The following is a 21,229-nucleotide window of genomic DNA, read 5'->3' as shown; positions in this document are numbered from 1 at the left end:
CTAATTCTGGTACACTTCAGACTAAGTACCAGTACTTTCTTCTAAAAAGCTAAATGCATATAATAGGGCTATTCTATTTTGTAATAATAGGTTCAATATATTCTCCTTAGAAGGAAATCATATGAGCATCACTGCCCTGAAAAACTGTTATGCCACATGTTTTTTATATAGGCTATTTCATGTCTTAGTATTAATGATTAAATGGAAAAGTTGTAGCAGTCCTTGAGATGTTCTGTCTGCAAGTTGTAAAATGAAGTGGTTGTTTAGTATGTCCCTGGTTATGAAAAAGGGAAGCACGTTGAGAAAAGCTAAATGATAAAGTCATTCAGAAAATTTTAGATTTTCTTAATTATCTCCTGTTTGAAACAAACTGAATCATTTCCTTGACATCCTACAGATGGCAAGGAGTTTTTTCTTTCTTTTATTTACTTTTTGTACAGCTCCTCCTGAGAAGGCTAATTCATGATGTGGTCAGGTAGTATAACTTTGCACGTCCGTCAGCAATATTGGCTAGTGGTGTACTCTTTGAAACATGTTCCATCATATACTAAAGAAAAAAAGTCAGCATCTGTCTACCAAAATACTTTTATTATTTATATCTTTTCCAAACTTTTAAAGTTAGTCAGAATGTTGTTTTACCTGCAGTTAAGAGAATCAGCTTATTATGGCTGCATTTCTGCAAGTCCTGCCCGCCAGGTTATAAATAATACCAGCTTCCACTTTCTGCACCCTCTGTTCCAAGTTCCCTTTTGGACCCCTGTTCCAAAGCTAGAGTTTGCAACATCCTAGTAGCAAAAAAAAGTATATTCTTTCTTTAAGATTCTTTTTAAAGAATTTATTAACTGCATTGCGTTTCAGCAGCCTCAGCCCAGAATTTCCATTTTTTCTCATCTTAAAAGATTTTCTGTGCTAAAGTAAGCATTGAGTTTTTTCTGATAACTACAGTTTTTTTCCCGGTGTTTACTTGGTGTAGGATCTTTTCTAACTTAGATAGATGAGGTGCTCAGAGTCATGCCATGGCTGAGTTTCTGTGGGTGCAGTGCCTGGAGAGGCATCCCAGTAGGGGTTGCAGACTAACTTTAGATATGCAGCTCACATTTCTTTTATTGGCCAGTGCAAATCTTTTTCCCTCAAGTGCAAGTTTGTATGGCAGTTGACTAGCAAGGTGATGTAACCAAGGGTAGTTAGGCAAAATCTGTTTCAGGGAAACCATTTAGCATATGTAAATTGTCCTACATTTCAGCCTCACAGTGCCTACACGGCTTTCAAGCCCTACAGGCATACTCTCCACTGCATTCAGTGAGAGTTAAGAGTATTGCTGTGTTCCTGCCATGCAGTCCTGTTTGATTTGTACTCCGATAAAATTCTTGTTAATTCGTCTTTGAATGCAGGTAAACGTGTATGTTGTGGTAACTTGAGAAAACCAAGAGGCTATTTTCCCTTAGGTTGCCTTATGCCCTGTATTGGTTATAATCCAAGTATAATCCTTGTCCTCATCCTCCTTTAGACCTGTTCTTTGTAAAAAATAAAATGGGATTGCTTTGACCCAGATTGTTCATTAAATTCTCAGAATGGTTGTTTCCCTTTTGTTACCTTCTATCTCAGTTGTTGGGTGGTTCAGGAGGGCTCAGCAGCGTGCCTGGCATTACTGTCCCTGCACAAGGTGGTGCCACTTCAGATGCCAGAGAGGAATCATGCCCTGCAGGCTGGTGAGGTGGCATACAAATACACGTGTTCCTCAGCAGAGAGTGTCTGTCACATATGGCTTCTTGTCATTCTTGTTCAACGTAGAAAGCGAAAACCACGCTAATATTCGAGTCCCCTTTTCCATATACTGTCCTCCCTTTTGGTATGCTGCTCATCCTGGCTTTCCCAGGGGTGTTAGTCTTGGCTTGGTGAAGCCAGGAGCTGCCTGGATCCCTGTCACAGCAGTGCATGTCCTCACGGCGATGTCCCACCACTTCCCGATGGTTTTAAGCTACTGCTGCGAGTTTTCAGCCAAGTGCAATTCCATGTAATGATCTCTCATCTCTGTATTGACCAGACTCAAACCCACTTAGCTTGTGAAACCTGATAAGAGCAGTTCAAGGTATTTCAGCTGCAGAGAGTGTTTGTTAAGTTTTACAGTACAAATCTGTGCCAGAAGACTGTGGGGCCTCATTCTCAGAGCTGAGCAGAGTCCAGACTGACACATCGATGCTGCAAATGTGCACATGTAACACCTCCCGGTTCTTGGTATAGGAGATTACTCACAGAGAAGCAGAAATACTCAGCAGAGAAGCCTGCTCTTTAAGGCTCTTCTCAGGTAATGGGGTAGACATGCATTTATCTTCAGATTCTGTATGTGCTAGTCCCCTGAAATGGCCCATTTATGGTTTTGGTGGGAAGCAGAAATGCAGTAGTCAATTTTCTATACCTCCCCTCTGTTCCCTCAGGGTGGCTGGCATATGCTCTCTGCTTACATTTGGCTTTTTGTTCCCTCTCCTATAACAAATTTTCTCTTTTTCTTAAGACCTGCATCCTCTAATGGTTGCAGAAAGTTCACTTTAAAAATTTGCTCCAGTTTTTATTTTAACAATAGTGTCTCCCAGGAGACTTTGTTTAGTAGGGCTTAAATGGTCTTGTTAGAGTTCACAGGCAGGATTTAGCAAAAGAAATGGCTTCCATCAGGAATATAGGTTCCTTGGGGTGATAGAGAAATAGAGCAAAGTAGCACCAGCACACAGCTTATTTTGGAAAGATGTTAAGAGTCTGCAAATACTGAAATATCTCTTTATTTAAGGAGCACTCAATTAAGTCACAAAAACTTATGTTGCTTTTATTTTTAAATGTCAATTTTAAACCCACAAAACTAATGAAGTCTAGTTATGGATAAAAATGGGGCTGGCATTGCATCTTTAACATACGTTGTTAATTTATTTAAATGTTTTCATACATCTGTGTGGCTCACAGATGAAATTTCCACCCTTAACTTCCTGGCTTTTGAGTGTAAGTCAGAGCACTGACATTCCTTTGAAAGCTATGATATCTCTTCTTACTGAAAAGCTTTAAAAGAGATCCAGTGATAGTAAGTTATCGGGAATTAATTATTAAAATAACCTGTTCCAAATTTTAGTTAGAAAAGTAATTCATAGTGATGAATCTCTGACTAAAAAATAAAAAAAAAAAAATAAAAGCCACTTCTGCATGGAATAAATGCCAAAAATAATCTGAAACCACTGTTTTGTGTTTGTTTATTATTTTCCTTTATATTTATGACTTTTCTTTCTTTTTTTTTTTTTTTTTTAAACTATTCCAGGCCTGGAATAGTAAATTTCAGCCTGGAGTAAATTTTTGGCATTCGTATAAACCCTAAAGCAAGAGTTTAATACCACCAACTGGCTTTTTAATAGTTCAACCCTAAGTCTTGTGCCCGCCCACCTTCCCCTGCACAAAAGTAAAAGAAAAAGAAAAGCTGGAGAACTTGAAAACCTCATACTTAGCATTTCATTTTGCTCTGAGGAAGCTGGCTCTCAGACATCCTTTCCTGTTTATTTTTTATTTTAATAGATGACAAGTTATAACATTTATGCAGTTTTAATAGGTTTATAGACCTATTTACTGCCTGATCATTTGGGGCAGTGGATGGCAGCCAGTCCTGGCACGAAGTGTTGGGGATGCTGTGGTTGCCTGGAACAGCTGCGGCCATTTCTCAGCCCTTCCACTTGGGAAGGAGATGAAAGAGTTCAGTTTTCAGGGGTGGTCATAGGCTGACCATGAGAGAATTGGCAAGTCCCATTTTGATTTACAGCTGTCATTTGAGTAGGTGACTAACTATTGGTTTGTCTTATTAATTAGGATAAATGCCTTTCTGGGGAGTCATATTTGTTCAGTCATTTTTGATTGATTGCGTTTGAAAGTTTTTACCTTTCATAAATATGTCAGACTTCCTTGAAATTTCCACCAGTCCAGTCTCAGTATTTATGAATGTGACCCCATTTTCTACCCACAGAAAATACCTAACTTTTCAGGTTTTTTTTTCCTTTCTGGTAAAACTTGAAAGTAATAAATCATTTTAACCTGGAGTAAAAAAAAAATACTTTGTAGGATTTGCCTTAACCTTTAAGATCTAAACAGTGATATTTTAATCAAGTATGTCTAAAAATTCAGCAAGTAATGTTATGAGACTTGAAAAAAAAAATATCCCTGAAGCTGTCAAATTATTACTGTTGTAGAAATTACTACATTTACCATGTGAGGATGCTGTGTGAATGGTGCTTTAGAAGATTTCTAATAAATGAGAGGTTTTGTAGATATATAGAGCATATGCTAAAACTGAAATCGGGATTTCTTTGTAGCTTTGTCAGTAGTCCTAAAGCTGCACTATTTCAGTCAGAACACATTATGTGAAATGGGACAATTTTTATCTGATAAATCATACTAGTGGTGAAACATGACTTAATATAACATGTCATTCTGTAACAGAAAGTGAAATTCAATTAATTTTCAATCAAAAGAAAAAAAAAACAGTCTTCCCCTAGTGTCTTATTTTCAGAACCTGGTGTAATTAAGAGTATTTTTTATACCTAGTGTGATTGCATTCTTAACTGTGCAGTAGATTTAAATATATTTGTGTTTGATTCAGGTTTAGGTAACTAAATTAAACAGAATCATATCCCATTTACATCATTAGGGAATATCTTCTAAGACTGAATATTTTCTAAAAGGCATATATAGATTTTTACTCAATAAAATTAATAGATCCTAAAAGCTCAGACTATTAGTATCTTCTCTGATTCAGATGGATTTTGTTCAGGATTCAAATGCTGCTAACTGGCAAAATAGCGACCAAAAAATTTCAGCTTCCTTCTGTGTTAACAAGTGTTCATGCTGCTGATGAAATAATTTAGAGCATCTTTGTTCCCTCTATGGGTGACTAATTTACAGGGGAGCAAAGTCTGCATATCGCGACAAAGGAGCTCCTTTCTCTGCCTACCTAAAGGCTGTTGGGACTTGAAATTGATCCATAAGGATGCACCTTTCTTCTGGTCCATTAAAGAGCTGTCTGTTGTGGAAGCTTTGATTTTGAGAAGCGAAACACTGTGTGGCTGTTAGTGACTTTCCCCAATAAGCCTGGTTATCTCATGTACTGTTATCTCAATGACATGAGATATCATTCCTGTAATTCTGCTTTATAGCATTTGCCTTCATGGATAAGTCATGAAGGAATCCCACAGGCCTCCTCTTGAATCTGTTCCCTTTTCTTTTCCAAGAATGCAAAAGCTGAAAGAAAACCACCCATTGTTTGCTAGTAATAGCAACCAAACCCACAATAGTAACCAGCCTTTGGAACTGGGCATTGAAATGGAGTAACAGGCGTATGCTGGAAACTAATATGGTGTACATTCTAAATGTGTGCTTAATTTTTTTAACGTTAAATTGTTGAAAAAATTCGTTGTTGCAATGTAAAAGCTCATTCCTCTTCATAGGTATCAAAGCAGCTAACATTTCAGTAGAGTTTCCATATGTTAGGCTTTCAACAATGAAGTAATCATATGGCACAGACAGCTGTTGCGCAGAGTGCTGGAACAGCACATTAAACAAAATCCAGCAAGAAAAAGAGATCTGCTCAGCTGGACTACTTTGCGAGTTTAGAGTGAACAGCAGAAATGTAAAATAACAGGGGTGTTCCCCCCACAGATTAATTGAAGACTTACAGGAGGAGGAGTTAGGTGCTCAAAACTTTTTGTGTTGATGGATATGCTATAAATACATAGTTGAATTTGTTGCAGAGCTATTTATAGCAGAATCAGTTTGGCTGCTGTCAGCAGGTGGCATTTCTGAGCTCCATGTTAGGTTGAATCAGAGTAGACTATGAACCATTAAATCTGCTGTTCAGTTGATAATATGTAACAGCTTTCTCTTTGGGCGATGAAGATTTACTCAATATTGCTACAGCTACAGAGATACTGCTCTTTTGTGGTGAGCTTATTTTTTTAAGCAAAGTGCACTGCAAAATATTCCTTGATTAGATCTTAAGAGAGCTTGAAATTAGACTTGGGAGGACAAACGAGTGGAAACAAGTACACATTGATGGCATTTTGAAAATCACACTACAAATTCAGGTCAGGTGCGCTTCAAGCGCATGATTAATGTTTAGCGCCCCATACTAAGGAAGTAAACGCTGCCTGACTTGGAGCACATAACAAGTGCTTTGTCAGGCTGGACTGGGGTATTCACCACTTGCAGAGTTTCAAGCTCAAGAATTTATGTAGACACGAAAACCCAGCTTTAGCCATTCACTTCAAAAATTCTTCAGCTGTGTTAGCATGCTGTAAATGCTTGGATTTAATTATTACGCTTCACGTTAAAGTAGCCCAGTATCATGCAGATATAATTGGACAAAGAATGAAAAGTAGAAATATTAAATCAAAACCTAGGGCTGTTGTATTAAATTGTTGCTGAGAAGTGGGCTGAGACTGTTACATTTTTGTGTGTTTGACTTACGGGGTGTCCAGCACAGTAAAGCACAAATCCACCAAGCTCTGTTGCAGCTTGAAAAAACAGACTTTCAGATGTATGAGGAACCATCTCATTACTTGTTCAGAACTTTCTACTTGTTTGCCTGTTCAGAGACTGAAGAACTTTTATGGTATGTTCTTATTAAAAATTAGATATATGGACTCATTCTTGGATAAACACTTTGGGCAAATAAGTAAGCCATACTTCACAAAATGAAGACCAAATTCAGTTCTCCAGCAAAATGAATGTTTGAATACATTTTATATTTCAGACCTGCAACGTATGACAAAAATCTATATTAAAATACCTTGTGGAAACTAAATTGTGGCCCCTGACAAAATTTCCTTCTCAGGTGCTTCACTATTGCTGGGTTTTCACATTTCTGTGTAGATGACAGAAGAGAACTTCCTTTATTGGAGCCAAAATGGTTCCATCTAATTGCAGGTTTGGGGCCATATATTAATCCTGCACACTAATATTGTACATATAATTGCCCAGCATTTAGCAGTCTGAGGCACCTATTGTAACAGAGCCTTATGGATGTTCTTGTAAAAAATAATGAAAAAAATAATGAATGACATTGTGCAGAGCAGTTGATCAGTGTATGACTTAACTATATTATATGTGCTTAGATATGGAATGAGATTTTAACATGAGCTTTTGACTGAGGTCATGACTAAGCATGAATAATAAGAGAAATCTGTAGTAGTTTCCAGTTTCTACCTTAAGGAATAAAGCTATAATAGAAGGTTTCTAATAACAATGCAAAATAGTAAGTAAAAGTGCAATTATTTCCTGTAGGGATTTTCTTAGAACAGGTGGGATTTGTTCACACAGCTAAAAGATGATTTTTCAGAGCTAGATGTCACATTCCAATTTTAGGGAGCCAGCTGTAAACTTTTATATATTTAGCTCTTTCTTCAGTAACCCAAAATGAAAAATATTCAAGTGTTCATCACTGTGCTTGGCTAAGCTTGGCTTCAGAAACTGATTTTATTTTTCTTTCATAGCAATCATCAGCTGTCAGATGATTGTCTGGCTTCCTTAGAGAAACAGGACTGTGTATTAACCTGGTTGCTCAGTGACTAAACCAAACCAAAAGAATTGCATTCCCAGAACATTCTGAGACCTAGGCTTGGAGGATCTGCAGAGCAGAGATAATTCCATATAGCAGGCACAGCAACAGTGTTGTCACGTATTGGACTTATTTGTAGCTCCAAATCAAACAGCTTGGAATTATCCTGAAGATCAAGATATTAACTTGGTCAAACCTGACCTCTAGCTGTGTGATTACCTGGGTACCTGCTCTGCAGTTTGGCTGAACCCTAAAAAAAGGAAGGATGGGAGTTGGCCCACTTTGATGGCTGTGTCTCTTACAAGGGAGGCCCTGGTGCCTTTTTTTAATCTCCTGGCAAAACCAGAGTCATAAGGACTCACAAATCTCAGCCCTCTTTACCTTACAGAAGTGACTTTTTAGTTTAAAAAGTTTAACTTTTTTTTTTGTTGTTGTTATAAAAACCACTTTTTTTTTTAGTGGTTTGTTTTACAGTGTGTTTGGGACCCCTCAAAGCCCACCTCTTTCAGTGTACCTGGACCAGGTGAATGAGGAGTGTTGGTTAACTTCAAGGACTACAGGGCTGCAAGCCCATGACTACAGTTCTTTCATAGTCCTGTAGCTTTGGGGTACAGATCCTGGAGGATTTCTGCAGAGATGTGCAAGACAAGCTGACATGACCTATGAGTGTCTTAATTTTTCAAAGGTTTGGTATTTCCCCTGATCCATGCCTGTAACTTGTGAAGATGGAGCAGAATTATGGAGATTATCCTGGAACTAATCTTTCCTGTGGTTTGCATAAAGACGTGCTATGATAACCTCCCCTGCTTAGTCCTTTGTTTAACTCTGTCTTAAACTCACTTGCAATTTAAGTACAAAAAGGCCTATACTATATTCACAAAATTCTATTATTTGATAGTGGTGCTTCTAACCATTTAAATTGCTTTTAAAGTTAAAAAGACATTTTTAAGTGTATATAGAGAAAAGTAATATGAAAATAACCGATGGGGAAAATGGGGCTTTGCTGTGAGGGGAAATACATGTTGACTTTTTTAATCACAATTCCTCTCCTGCATTTTCTGTTTTCCTGCATTTTCTTGCTTTATGGGTTCATTTTCATTATAATTCTTTTAAATTTCTGATTTGCTCTTTCACTTGGCTGTAAAAATGTGTTGAGCCCAGTTTGCTATAAAAATATGTTCTGGGAGGATTAACTCAGGTGTCAAATTTTGTGTTTTCTAGTAGAATTCTGAATCTTACCAAAGGAGAAGGCACGCAAAAATTTAACACTACCTTTTATTTCATCTCAGTCACTACAGGTAGCTTTATATGTATTATATGTAATCTCCTGTGTGTTGTACTTCGTCTTCCCAGCCCCTTCAGAGCATTCTTGTTTGATACAGACATAAATTGCACCAGCAATTGTAAAGCTACTGTGCTGTAGAATTGTATTTTAATTGCACATACCTGTAATTAATTGTATGGGAATTTTCACAGTAGTCTCCCCAAGGAACAATTTAATTGAAAAGTAACCGAGTTGTCTAGACTACAGCAACTCATAAAATCATCACTAGTTTTGGGGTTTGAGCTACAAAGCAGCAATAGAAACATGGCTTGTAGATTTAAAGTACTTCAAGCACAGGAACTGTTTTATAATCCCCATCGTAGTAGTCTACCCTGGCAAACCATTTTTAACAGGATCAAGAACAAAAAATGTACAATAAGCTTGAAAGTAAAGATTATCTCTGTGTTAATTTGTGATAGGATAGGGATTTTTGTGTACAATCAAACCCATTGCACATAGGCCTATTTTCCTCCAAATGTGTAAAAAATATGCATTTTGTAGAAAGCATGTTGTGTCTGCCTTTCACAGCTTGTGGCATAACTGGTTTAACATAGGAATAGTGTGACACTCAAAAAGTTACTTCAGCAGTTCTGGGTAACAATGATGGCATTCATGTTTGTGTGTTTATACTGCAAGGGCCAATTGGTGGAAGGATTTTTATTTATTTACTATTTAGCTTTGTAAGTAATCTGCTAATTATCTTGAAAATTCCTAGCTGAAAGCACAAATGTTTTCCTCAAAGTTAGAAACAGTAGTGGCCGCATGGAGCTTTTAGGTGTTTATTTAAATTTTGTGTGTATATATATGCACATATATACTTACACATATCCATAGATGTGTATTACACTGCAACATTAAATGGGACTTATCTGTAGCACTGTAGTATCTTGAGGACTGAAAAAATTACTCCATGTCCACTGGTGCTATATGTCTGCACACTGACAGCAGTGTTATGGTTTAGCAGGAAAAAAACCCAGACTCGTTTAGGCAGCACTTTAGTGTGCTGAAGATGATGAAACTTAAGCAAATGTTTGAGTTTTCCTTGCATTATGGCCAAAGCAAATCAGAAGTAATAAAAAGCAAGGACTAACATACCACTTCACGTTCAGTGACTTATAACCCAGAAAGGTTTATTTCATTGGGGAAATGGTGTATCATGAGTTGATGTTAGCCAGTACAAGATCCTCAAAATTATGTAACATTTTAGGAAAAACAGGGTTCTTCGTAGCTTTTGAGTATTTCCAAGTGAACTAAAAACCGTGAAACATTTGCTGACCCCTAAAACCACAAGATCCTCTTGTCTTTTTAGCACTTGTGGCCTGGCAGGTGGAAGACACCATCCTAAGTCTTGCTGAAGATGAAGGTTGGTGCTATGTCCTAGCATAGTCTCCTTCTTGAAAGGTTTTTCCATATATAGTCACACAGTGCCATTCACAATAATTTCTAATGTCAAAAGATGCAAGAAGCCAAGGAGCAATGGAAAATAGCAGTTTGAAAAGTACTTTGATTTCAGCCCAGTGATATGTCACCTGAAACAAGTCCCACCTGCTAACATATGTTTTGTAGACCTGATTAAAATAATGATAGCCACAAAGAAAGGTTTGTGACAGCATAACAGGCACAGTGCACATTTTATTTTATCAGAATCTTGGTCTTTAAAAATGAGAGAGGAAACGTGACACTCCACTAAATGTGTTCTTATGCATGAGTTAATTTCTTTCTGAGAAACACAAAGTAGGACTAATAAAACACTCAACAGATCTTTCATGTAGATTTTTTGTGTAGTTAAAATGACAAAAACCCCAATTCTTGCTCAGTAGTCAATAGCCATTTTAGCCCTTACTGGTAATTCTGAGTCTTAGGGCTAGCTCTCAAATCATGCTGATGATGTTTCTTAAATCTAGATGGTCCAGAGCTTCAAAAGCAGGCAGAGAGAAGTGGTCAGTGTATATTAATGCAGATTAAATCCTCCCAGCCCTTCAGTGCATTGAAGTGGAGAATCTGCCATTGTTGGCTGTACAGGGATTTGTAGCCCTCTTGGGCCTCATAAACATGAAATTTCCTCAGCCCAAAGCTGCTGAAAAAGCGCTGAGTTGTCCTGCACCTCTGCAGCTCCTCCGCACCCTGGTCCTGCACGCACTGAGCCAGGGCTGGCACGCATCCCAGGAGCATCCCGGAAATCCCTGCCTAGCCAGATCCTGCTGGAAGCAGCAGCACTGCCTGTGTAGCTCAGGCTGTACCTGCACAGTGATGGCAATGCCTTGGGGGGATGATCCTGGTGGTAGCTCAGCCCTTCCGTGCGGGAATCGCACGCCGGTGAAGGCAAAGGCACGGCAGTCGGGCTGGGCAGGGACTGTGTGTGCATTAGCAGTTTTATGGCCTGCGTTGTAAGTGGCTGTACGGCTTTTGTACAGCTGTAAAGCATGTATAAAACATGTCTCAAATGTATTTTCATAGCTTCATAAAGCGTAGTTCATTTATGTAGGTACTTTTTATTGTAATCTTTTATCTTCAACATGGAACTGTTTCCTGGTACTGTTTCTATTTTTCCTTCTCTTTTTTTATAAAATGAGGTAAAGAAGAGAAAAGAAAAGCTGCTCTTTTGTTATATGCATCAAGAGAGTCCTTACGTACAGTCACAGTGCCCTGAACTTGTATTTTTGTATTTCTAACCTTGGAATGCAGGACTAGCAACTAAAAAGCCAAAATAACATTAATTATGACCGTTCTTCACTGTGGTTTTTGGAGTATAAGTTTGGAACAGATGTTTGAGGGGAGAGAAGGGAGGGGAGGAAGGATGGATTGTTTCTTTTTCTCAGCCCCAACTGGTTTTAATTCTTTTTTGAACATTTTGAGAATATCTTTAAACATTTGCCAGAGTTCAATTAACATCCTGTGACTAAAGGTGGAAAATGTCCTACTTTGTTTTTTTTTCAAACATATACCTGCTCTTGCTTCTCATGGCAAAGCCAGAAAAAGAAAGGATTCCAGCTGGCATAGGTTTTACTACTGTTACGTTAATTTTAAGGTTAAGCCTCAGATTGGGATGGATCTGCTGGATTGATTTATTTATTTACTTTTTTTTAAATTTTAATGATTTTTAAAAGTGCCATGTAAAACACTGCCATTTAATTACAGGAAGGTTATGTTCTTTTTTGGTGAATGTTTAACAGCTTATTCTTGTTTACATGAAGTTGTAGAAATCTAGTTTTAAAATATGTTTAAAGTAGAGATTGTGTTCTTGGGTTTATCATGTTTTTCCTTTACTATGTATAAACACAAGATTGTACATTATTGAAAGCCGTTTTTTGTGGAAAACAGGATTGGGGGGAAAAGTTTATATAAGAATGCAAAATAACTTCCCGAGACTATTGGCGCAGTGTGACCATAAAACCTCAACAGCACATTGTGCAGTGACATTATAACAATTTGCTTTAGCACCTCTGCAGCGTTCTCAGAAAGCCCTGCTCTACAAAACACATGCCGTGGTATCAGTTGACTGTTTTTTTCCAGAATCAGTTCTTTACATGCATGTTTTTGTGATTAGTTGCTGTTCCACAAGTAATTGGAAGTGGGGGTTTTTTATTTATTTATCTTATTACATGTATGTTTTATTTGCTTTTATGCATTCAATAAGTTGTATCGTATCTGCTTATATAGGTGTGCAAGCGGATTTATAAACTTTGGATTAGGATTTACAGTGCTTTAGTTTTAAAGACTGTTCTTTGCTATACCAGTATCAAGACACAGATATATCAAGAAAGAAAATGGCACACAGTTGCTCCTAAAGCCAGATAGAATCCAGCTGTTCCACCAACCCCAGTATTGGCTCTGGAGGACTATATTTTTTTTAATCTGAGTAGCCCAAAAAGGAGAGCAGATCTCATGTGAAATAGTTCTCCATTTTGCTGACAGTGAAAAAGAATATATAGCACTAATGTTATACTAATAGTGCTTTAAATATAAAACTTTATGTTTATTTGCACCTTTATCATTTTATCTTAAACTCCAGCGTTTTAGGGTGGTTTCCCATATACATTAGCTCAGCCAAAATCATTCTATACCAAAATACAATGTGTTCAGATTTATGTTTTACCTGAAGGAGTGTTTGCATGCTTTCCAAAGTGAATCCAAACCTTGTAATGGGATACATTTTCAGTCACTTAAAATTCAGCATGAGCATTCACTGAAATGAAAACTGCAGTTGGTGTGAAGTGTTCGACTTGACCTATCTACCATGTCATTTAAAACACCAGGGTGCTGGATGTTTAACTGTGTGGATTCATCCTGTTTGAAGTACCACCCTTCAAAATAGCTGCAGGAAGGATCTTTTCAGACTGTCTCTGTGGCTGTGCAATTTGCAGTTGCCTTTGACTGGGAGGGAGGGGAGAGGATATCCAGGAACACCTACCCATAACCTTAGATGCTTAAATGTTCCCTCCTTTGGTATAGCAGTGGAGGTCTGAAAGCTACTCTTCAAGTGATGCAAACAAACACAGAAAAAATTTTTGTGGGGCTTTTTTGCCTAATTTATTTCCTCTAGTGCTTTCAATTGCCCTGTGCCTTAATGATAAAAAACATACTGTTCTTTGTATTTGAATCGATGTTCACATCATTACATGAGGTACATTTTTGAAATTCTCTTGGTGCTTATTCATTAGCAGAGCCTTGCTTCAGCCAGAGACAATAGAAAATTAGCTCTTCTGGGCAGTAATACATCCTAACAGCTCATTATTTAGCACTTGATACTTGATCTGAGCTAGGAGAGGACTGGAAAAGAGAAAAGGAAGGGTGGTTTCTCCAGAAGACATTGTTCCAGCCAAATCCTGCTCTGACTGGTGTCGTGGGAAGGAGGAGGATGCTGGCAGCAGCAGCCGCAGCCCGCAGAGCCCGCGGGACGAGCTGTGCGGGGCTGGCAGTGGCCAGCACGACAGCCCCGAGCCCCACTCCACCTGGAGCAGGGCCAAGGCAGGAATAAGTCATAGCCACTGTTTTCGTGGCTCTGTTGTGACCGTGAAGAGGGATGGGGACCTCTGCCAGCCCTGGCACGTGCCCGTTTGGCAAACCATGGCCATGTCGATCGGCTCCCGCCGGGGACAGCAAAGGTCAGAGCATGCAGATGACTTTGAGAACAGAATTGCTTCTCCTCGCCCAGAAATAAGGATCGGGAGTATTTACTGGGAGAGGAGCAAAAATTCAGCTACGTGTGCTCATCATACCCACGTGCTGGAGAAAGGCTCTGGCTTTCACTGAGGTGAACCTAGTGCTCATTGTATTTAGGTGCTTAATCCAATCACTGGATTGACACTTGCTATCTAAAGTGCCAGTTCTGTAGCACTGCACAGTGCTCTGTTAAGCCTCTCTGGGTTTTCTTCAGTTGTGTCTACATCATCTTTGTGGACATGAATGGTAAAAGTATTTTTGAAAGTATAAGAAATTAATCTGAACGGGTATTTTGCAAATTTTGCTTTCTATACTCAAGTCCCCTCTCCCCACCCACCAAAACAAGCAAGCAAGCAAAAACCCTGGCTTAGTGTGTCCGGATAATCCAGAGTCTGATGTTTGTTGCTGTAGTTTGCAGTGCACTATGCCAGCCGTACCAGCTCTCAGCTGAGAGAGTCCTGCTACAGCTTCTAGACTAAAGACTTGCATGGCTGCTGTTATTTGACTGCTTTGTCTTTCATTGCCCCAAGCATTTATTTCCTGTTCTTTATATGAAGGAAGAATATTTCATGTTGAATGACTTGATATGTCTTTAGATCAGCAATGAGTATCAGCTGTAGGAACATTGTCCCTGCTGTGTGCATCCATGGGCACAGAGGGAAGAAGTCTGACAAATCCATAAATGTGCTTTAGTGTTAACTCAAAATTCACATAATATTAAGAATTCACTTTTTTTATCAAGGAAACTGTCGCAGTATATGGGAATGCAAAGTTCTTAACATAAGAAGTGCTCTCATAAAACTGTTTCTGTGAAATACAAACTGCAAGTCCCGCACGGGACAAAGTGTGAAGCTGAATTTTTATGAGAAATCCTTGGAATTACCATGAACTTTCAGTGACACTAGCAATGTTGGTTCCCACTGCAGTAAGCTATTTGCTCATAGTTATTCATTGTATACTTAAATGTATGTTTTCTGGGCACAAAAATAATTGGCAAGGATGTTTTGAGTTTGTTTTTCTTCATGGGAGGAGAAAGGAAGAACTCATAATGTTCTTGATCAGAGGTCAAGATAGATCCTGCTCATTAAAATGGCACACACAGCTTGTGCTAGTTTTAATCAGCTTTGTCTTTTTTATATTTAAAGGCACAGCAGAGAAGTCTTTAGATTTGAAAAGCAATACAATGACAAATGCTGTGCACCTGCTTAAAACCAAGATTCATTTAAAGTTCAGAGGAAAATCCTCTGTAAATCTCACAATAGAATGAATCCACTCATGCAAAAAAGGCAGCATTTCTCTTGTCTACAGTGGTGTGACTACAGAATAAACCCCAGAAATATAAAAGATAAGGCTCCAGATTTTCAGTAGTGTAGCTTGGATGTTGCCTGTTTAAGAATGTCAAATGAATGATCTCTCTGCAAACCATTTCTGAGCTCTTTAAATTACTGGCTTCATCTGGAAAACGAAAAAGTAGGGGCATTGAAGGGGTGAGATCTTTGCTGTTGGATTAAGTGACACTCTTACTGATTTTGACAGGAAAACTGACTGGCAGCAGAGGTGTAGACCAAATCTATGGTCAGCTTTGCTTTTTGTCAAATTCAAAGGCTTCTTACCCTGCAGACAGTAATCATAGTCCCTTTTTGTGCATGTCTCTACTTTTGACTGTAATATAGACAGCTTGCTTATTTGTGATGGGTTGTTTAGATGCAGTGTGAAAATCAGAAGAGAAATAACTTGCTAGAAGGTGACCCAGTATGTTTTGTGGCTTCTCATAGCAGGTAATTTTATGTGATTTCTGGCTCCAGTAATAGTTGTGCCTAGTGGAGTCCACCTCCCCTTTGAGGAGTAGTGGCATTGTCTCAGCATGGAAAATTGCAGGGGAAAAAAAAGCTGAACTAGCATTCTTTCCTTCGTTTTGTTTCATTTTTTGATCTGCTGGGGGCAGCACAAGATGAAGTGATTGTTCTGGCAAGGCCACTAGAGTGGGGAGTGGGGAAATGGTTTTGTGGGCCAGGACTGAGGGAATATTGCATGCGAGGGCGGGTGCAGTATTAAGAAGATGTTACTGAGTTATTTGGATATTTGGTTTAGGTTGGGCCAAGGTAGAACTGTGTATGGTCTCTGAATGAAAGCCAGATGATGAAACTGGATATTAATTTAAAGAGCAATGAGCTAGCAAGAAGCCTCAGAAAAAGCATTGCCAGAGGAGAGAGGAAGAAAGCAGTTGGTTTTTTTCTATGGTAGAATTAGTATTTAGTTGTGATAATAATATTGTATATTTGTACAGTGCCTTGCTGAAAGCATGTGCATCTCTATCAGCCAGATGTTTAGATGCTTTGTCTTAGAGAACTGCATGTTGTCGAGTTTTGGGGGAGGTTTCTTTGCTATTCAGACTTCTGAAGCCTAGTTCTGATATTTTTCAGTGGGGGGAACATTCAAGTCTGCTTTCCAAGCGTGAGAGGAAGGGTAAAGCCATTGGCACTCGTGCCACAGGAATGGCTCAGCTCAGTGCACAAAGGGCAGCGTGGGCCAGCAGAGCATCCTGTTTTCCATGAGTGTCCAGGCATTGCTCGGTGAGGCGGCTCTCTGGAGTTACTGCAAACACTGCCCGAGTCACGCAGCTCTTACACCCTGGAGCAGGCCATAGGTTAGAGGTAAAGGCGCTTCATTTCTTTCCTTTTTTTTTTTTTCTTTTTTTTTTTTTTTTTCCTTGAAAAAAGTAAATATTTGCAGATATAATTGTGAAACACTAACCGAGCTTTAAAAAAAAAAAAAAGGCAAGCAATTAAGCAGCTCTGTCTTGATCAAAGTGCGCTGCCGTGCACTTCCCCTCGGCGCAGTGCTGGTCCCTGGGAGCGCTGCCCGAGAGCCGGGCCAGCAGCTCGGGTTGCAGTTTGTACACCTGACATGGAGCCCATGGAGCTCCGGCTGGGAACGGCCTCACAAAGCCACCGTGCTCAGCCCTGCGCCACTTAATTAAAATACCTCGTCCAGGGGCTGTTTATAATGGCAGCGCCAACCTGCGCGTCGTGCTTTTTGTTTTTCCTCTTGTTTTATTTCCCCCCCTCTCTGATGTGTTGCACGCAGTCGGTGAGGCACCACATGGGTTGCTGCTCTTAGACACTGACAGCTGAGGAAATTAAATTCTGAGGCAGAATCGGTTAAAAGCATGACTAAATCAGTGTTGTTTTTCTGTAACAACTGAAACAACATAATTATTTTAAGAATTTTTATTGCTAACGAATTTTTTTCAGGGCAGTAAATTTTTTTTGCATTTTCCTTATACCGAGATCCTTTTAAATACATTTTGGGATTTCTAATTTTTATTTTTTTAAGAGAGTAGAAACAGTTGAGTTCAGTAGGACATTGTTAGATAAAAGCAGTGATAGACTGTAATTCCAGCTTCATACGAGGTCATACGGCACCATTAGTATTACTGTTTTGTGCAAGAAATACACTTTTATATGGTCATTTATATGAAAAAGCTCATTGTATTTGTAAAATCTGTAGTGACATCTGAACTTTAAAATTTAAGATAATGGAGCATTTGCTTATACTGGTTAAAGTAACTGTTTTGAGTGTACTAGACTAAATCTTGTATTTTTGTTCAGGTAAGCCAATGAAAAGAAAACTGTAAGGATGTTGTGATCTCACAGATTCTTACACATACAGTTTAGTCCCTTCTGTCTCTCTCTTTCACTGAGTCTACTTTTGACTGAAGTACAGGCAAACATTTTTACAGAATTGGATCTTACTCTACAAAATTATTAGAAAAATTAAAAGGGCACCCTTTAATGCCTTTAGGAAAACCTAAGGAAACACATAATAGCATTTGTACAACTTCTCCCTGCTGTATCTCTTATTTTATACATTGTATTGCATATTAAGTTTTAAAGAGCGCTGATTGTTGCTTTATGAAAGCTTACTCCTTACCATCACTAAAAGGACTGATGTCCCTAGGAGATGTTGTACAGTTTCAAATTATGTTTTCTTCAGGAGGACAAAATCCTGTTTGGGCAGAAGTCACCCAGTCTTAAGGGGGCTCACAAGGGAGGTGATTATAAAGGCAGAAATTGTTGGTATCAGTGTTTAGAATTGTATGTTTTGTCATCCTAGGAGTGCATATGTGTATTTACAATAGGGTTTTCTGTTTCATTTGCTTTAAAAAAACCCCACTGAGCTAAAAGGTTTGAAAGAAACAGCTTGAGGAATTTTTTCCATCAAGATACAATCAAGGGCAGGAAATCGTAGAAGCAGAGTTGTGGTTTTGCCTCCATTTTTTTATTAGTTAATTAAACTATAACAACTCTTAACTTCATTTTAGGTTAACTGTTCCTAGAGTTCAGAAATATTTTAAGAGGTCAATAATGCTTTCTTTGGCTCCCGCTCATTGGGAGTGGGATGAGGAGCCACAGTCAGCAGGGCAGAGTTTTCCAGATGTGCTGCAGGGGCTGTGCGTGCGCTCATGTCGGCGGCTGCTGCTGGTGGGGAACCATCCCTTTCTCCTCATCTGTGCACCATCCTGGACAGATGGGAGCCATGGGAAAGACACGTGGACAGCCTGATATCTGTCCTGACCAAAGCTCAGGAGCCCTGGGTGCTGGCAGCTATACCAGGTGCTATTCAGTGCAGAGTCTGCCTGGGAATGCTGGGGAAAGGGGTGTCAAAGAGGAGAGAAGTATGGAGCTTCAGCAGAAGCACCCCTAAAAACCCACTGTACTTTGCAGTGTGGGGTTTCCCCTGTGAATTCGGAATGTTTTAAAGTGCCGTCAGGCATCTGTCTGCATTTTCTCCTTGGTGGGTAGAGCTGCTCAGAGCCGTGCACTGAAAGGGCACATGAGGGAAGAGCCATGCAAGTGTCACATAGCTGTCTTTAATAGCGGGAGCTATTCCAGCACTTGGAGCCAAATTGTCTTTCAGCAGAAAGGATAAAATTTAGCAGAGCTGGGAAAGGGAAAGAAGAAAGGGGAGGGGAAACACAGCACCACCTCCTGCTGACACCACAGAAGTTTCCCTCAGCTTTCCCTCTCTCTCCCTCTGTGCATATATTTTCTTTTTAATCAGCTGCGGCTCTTCCCTCCCCTGCTTTTCTTTTTTCAACTGTATTTTTGCAGTTGGAATTCTGCTTTTCTAATTTCTCTTGTTTCACATTTAACTTCTTCAGAGGATTTCATTAATAGTTATTGCAATTAAAAATAATAAATAAACTCAGCACCAGCTGCTCACATGGCTGTCTTAGCATATCTGGAACATAATGCGGTCTGTTCAGGGCAGTCACACAATGCAATTTATACCCACACCTGAGGGAATGAATTTCACAACTATAATTGCTACAATATAATTCTTATTAATGTTGTGCTATAATTCCTATTAATTCCAAAGGGCTAGTAAATGCATTAGGACTTGTCAACATATTATTTTACACTGTTTATGATCTGTAGAATTACACTCTTCAGTATTGTATTGCATAAAGAAATGCCTTAAAATTAGCTTTAATTGGAGGAGGGGAGGGAGCACATTTTCTGTTCAGGCACTGGGAAAGACGGAAGGATCCTGGTGTTTGAGAAGCAATGAAACTGCATTTTAAAATCAGTCCTTTGAACTTTCTGTGCCATGCAGTTAACAGTTTGTGAAGATATATTAATAAGGCCTGTCCTGGTTATTAGAAAAAGAACCACTGGTGTCTTTATGAAGGAATAAATAACTACAAGAAAGATAGGGTTATAAAATTTAAAATAACTGTCTTCCAGAAGAGACAAAAGTGGGGAAATTACAAGTCATTGTAGCTGATGTAATAAATGCAGAATGGGTTATCTTGCTGTGCTCTTATTTATTCTTGTTTTATCTGACTACCCTGCTTTTCTAGGTAGCGAATATGATGAAGAGGAAGTAGACTATGAAGAATCAGACAGTGATGAGTCCTGGACTACAGAAAGTGCTATCAGCTCTGAAGCTATCCTTAGTTCAATGTGCATGAATGGAGGGGATGAGAAACCTTTTGCCTGTCCTGTTCCTGGATGTAAAAAAAGATATAAGGTAAATAGTAGTGCTGACCTACCTCATTTCCTGCTAGTGTAGGTTGTGGGGAAAGCCTCTAAAATCAGTTTGCACTCTTCTCATTTAATAGATTTTCACAATTATTTTTGTGATATTTTAGCGGAATATTTTATTCACTAGTTTTCTCTCAAGCACAGCCAAGTTTATCAGTTTTACAAGGGATGTCTGTCTGTCAAGAGATTACATATAGCGACTCTTTTGCTTTACGCATTTTAACGAGCTTTCTATTATTTAGACAGATTAACTGCAGAATGCAGGAGGTACTACAAGCAAAATAATCTCTTGGGTCCCTTTCAGAAACATGAAATTAAAAAGCTTCTGTCCATCTGTGCCAGAAATTCCTTCTGCTTAACTGCTAGAGATACTGCCTCCTCTTTAGTGAGGCAATGCCCAGGGTGCATTTTCTGTTAAAGATGATGTGTGGAATGTAGCAGTTAGCATCATGCAAGCCAGAATTCACCTTGGGAAAGCAGAGTCTTGCAGAAATTCCAGCATCATTCTGTCCTGTTCCGAGTTCCCACGACACATCTGCACAGCCATCAGTGACCACACATGCAGGGCTTGCATCCCATCGTGTGACACCCTGGGAAATAATTCCCTGCTGCCCCCACCCCACCCCGTTCTTTAATTGCTCTCCATCATGAGAAATTTTTTGTCGTTTTGTGTGAGTGAAGCATTTCTAAACTGGACCCTTGAGCTGGCCCATGTAGAACATGCCAAGATGTTGCAGGAGTGTTGCTTCACATGCATCGGTGCAGAGACAGATGGAATTGTGCTGAACATCTTGCACTTCAGTATGGTGTTCTCTAAGCACTGACACGGGAACAGAAGTAGTGTGTTGGCACACTTCCTCTAAGTAGTTTTCTGAAGTTTTTGCATGAACTACTGGAAAATCCAACCACTGACCCTACACCTTAGAAAAACCTTGGTGGTTGGGTTGGTTGTATTTTATGGCTTGTCCTTTAAATAACTGGTAAGTAGGGACTTAAAAGAGAGGAGAAATGTGAAATAGAAATATAGGAAGGCCAGTAGCAATTGAGATAAAACAGTTGTGGCAAGAATGTGGATGAAAATGCGTTTCAGTGATGGTGCAGCAGCCCCCAGAGCAG

General features: G+C 39.2%; 1 protein-coding gene across 2 annotated transcripts in view; it reads left to right on the top strand.

Annotated features, from left to right (window-relative positions):
• The window catches only part of JAZF1 (JAZF zinc finger 1), a 186,772-nt gene that overhangs the window by 158,035 nt on the left and 7,508 nt on the right, over nucleotides 1–21,229 (top strand). For both annotated transcript variants that reach the window (XM_014894084.2, XM_088163517.1), the window contains one exon: nucleotides 19,930–20,099. In XM_014894084.2, coding sequence (XP_014749570.1) covers nucleotides 19,930–20,099 — 170 coding nt within the window. The remainder of the gene's footprint in view (nucleotides 1–19,929; nucleotides 20,100–21,229) is intronic.

Source organism: Sturnus vulgaris, chromosome 1, assembly GCF_052056855.1.
Source record: "Sturnus vulgaris isolate bStuVul1 chromosome 1, bStuVul1.hap1, whole genome shotgun sequence".
NCBI lineage: Eukaryota > Metazoa > Chordata > Aves > Passeriformes > Sturnidae > Sturnus > Sturnus vulgaris.
The sequence above is the reverse complement of the archived record's forward strand: the minus strand, read 5'-3'. Positions and strand labels throughout refer to the sequence as shown.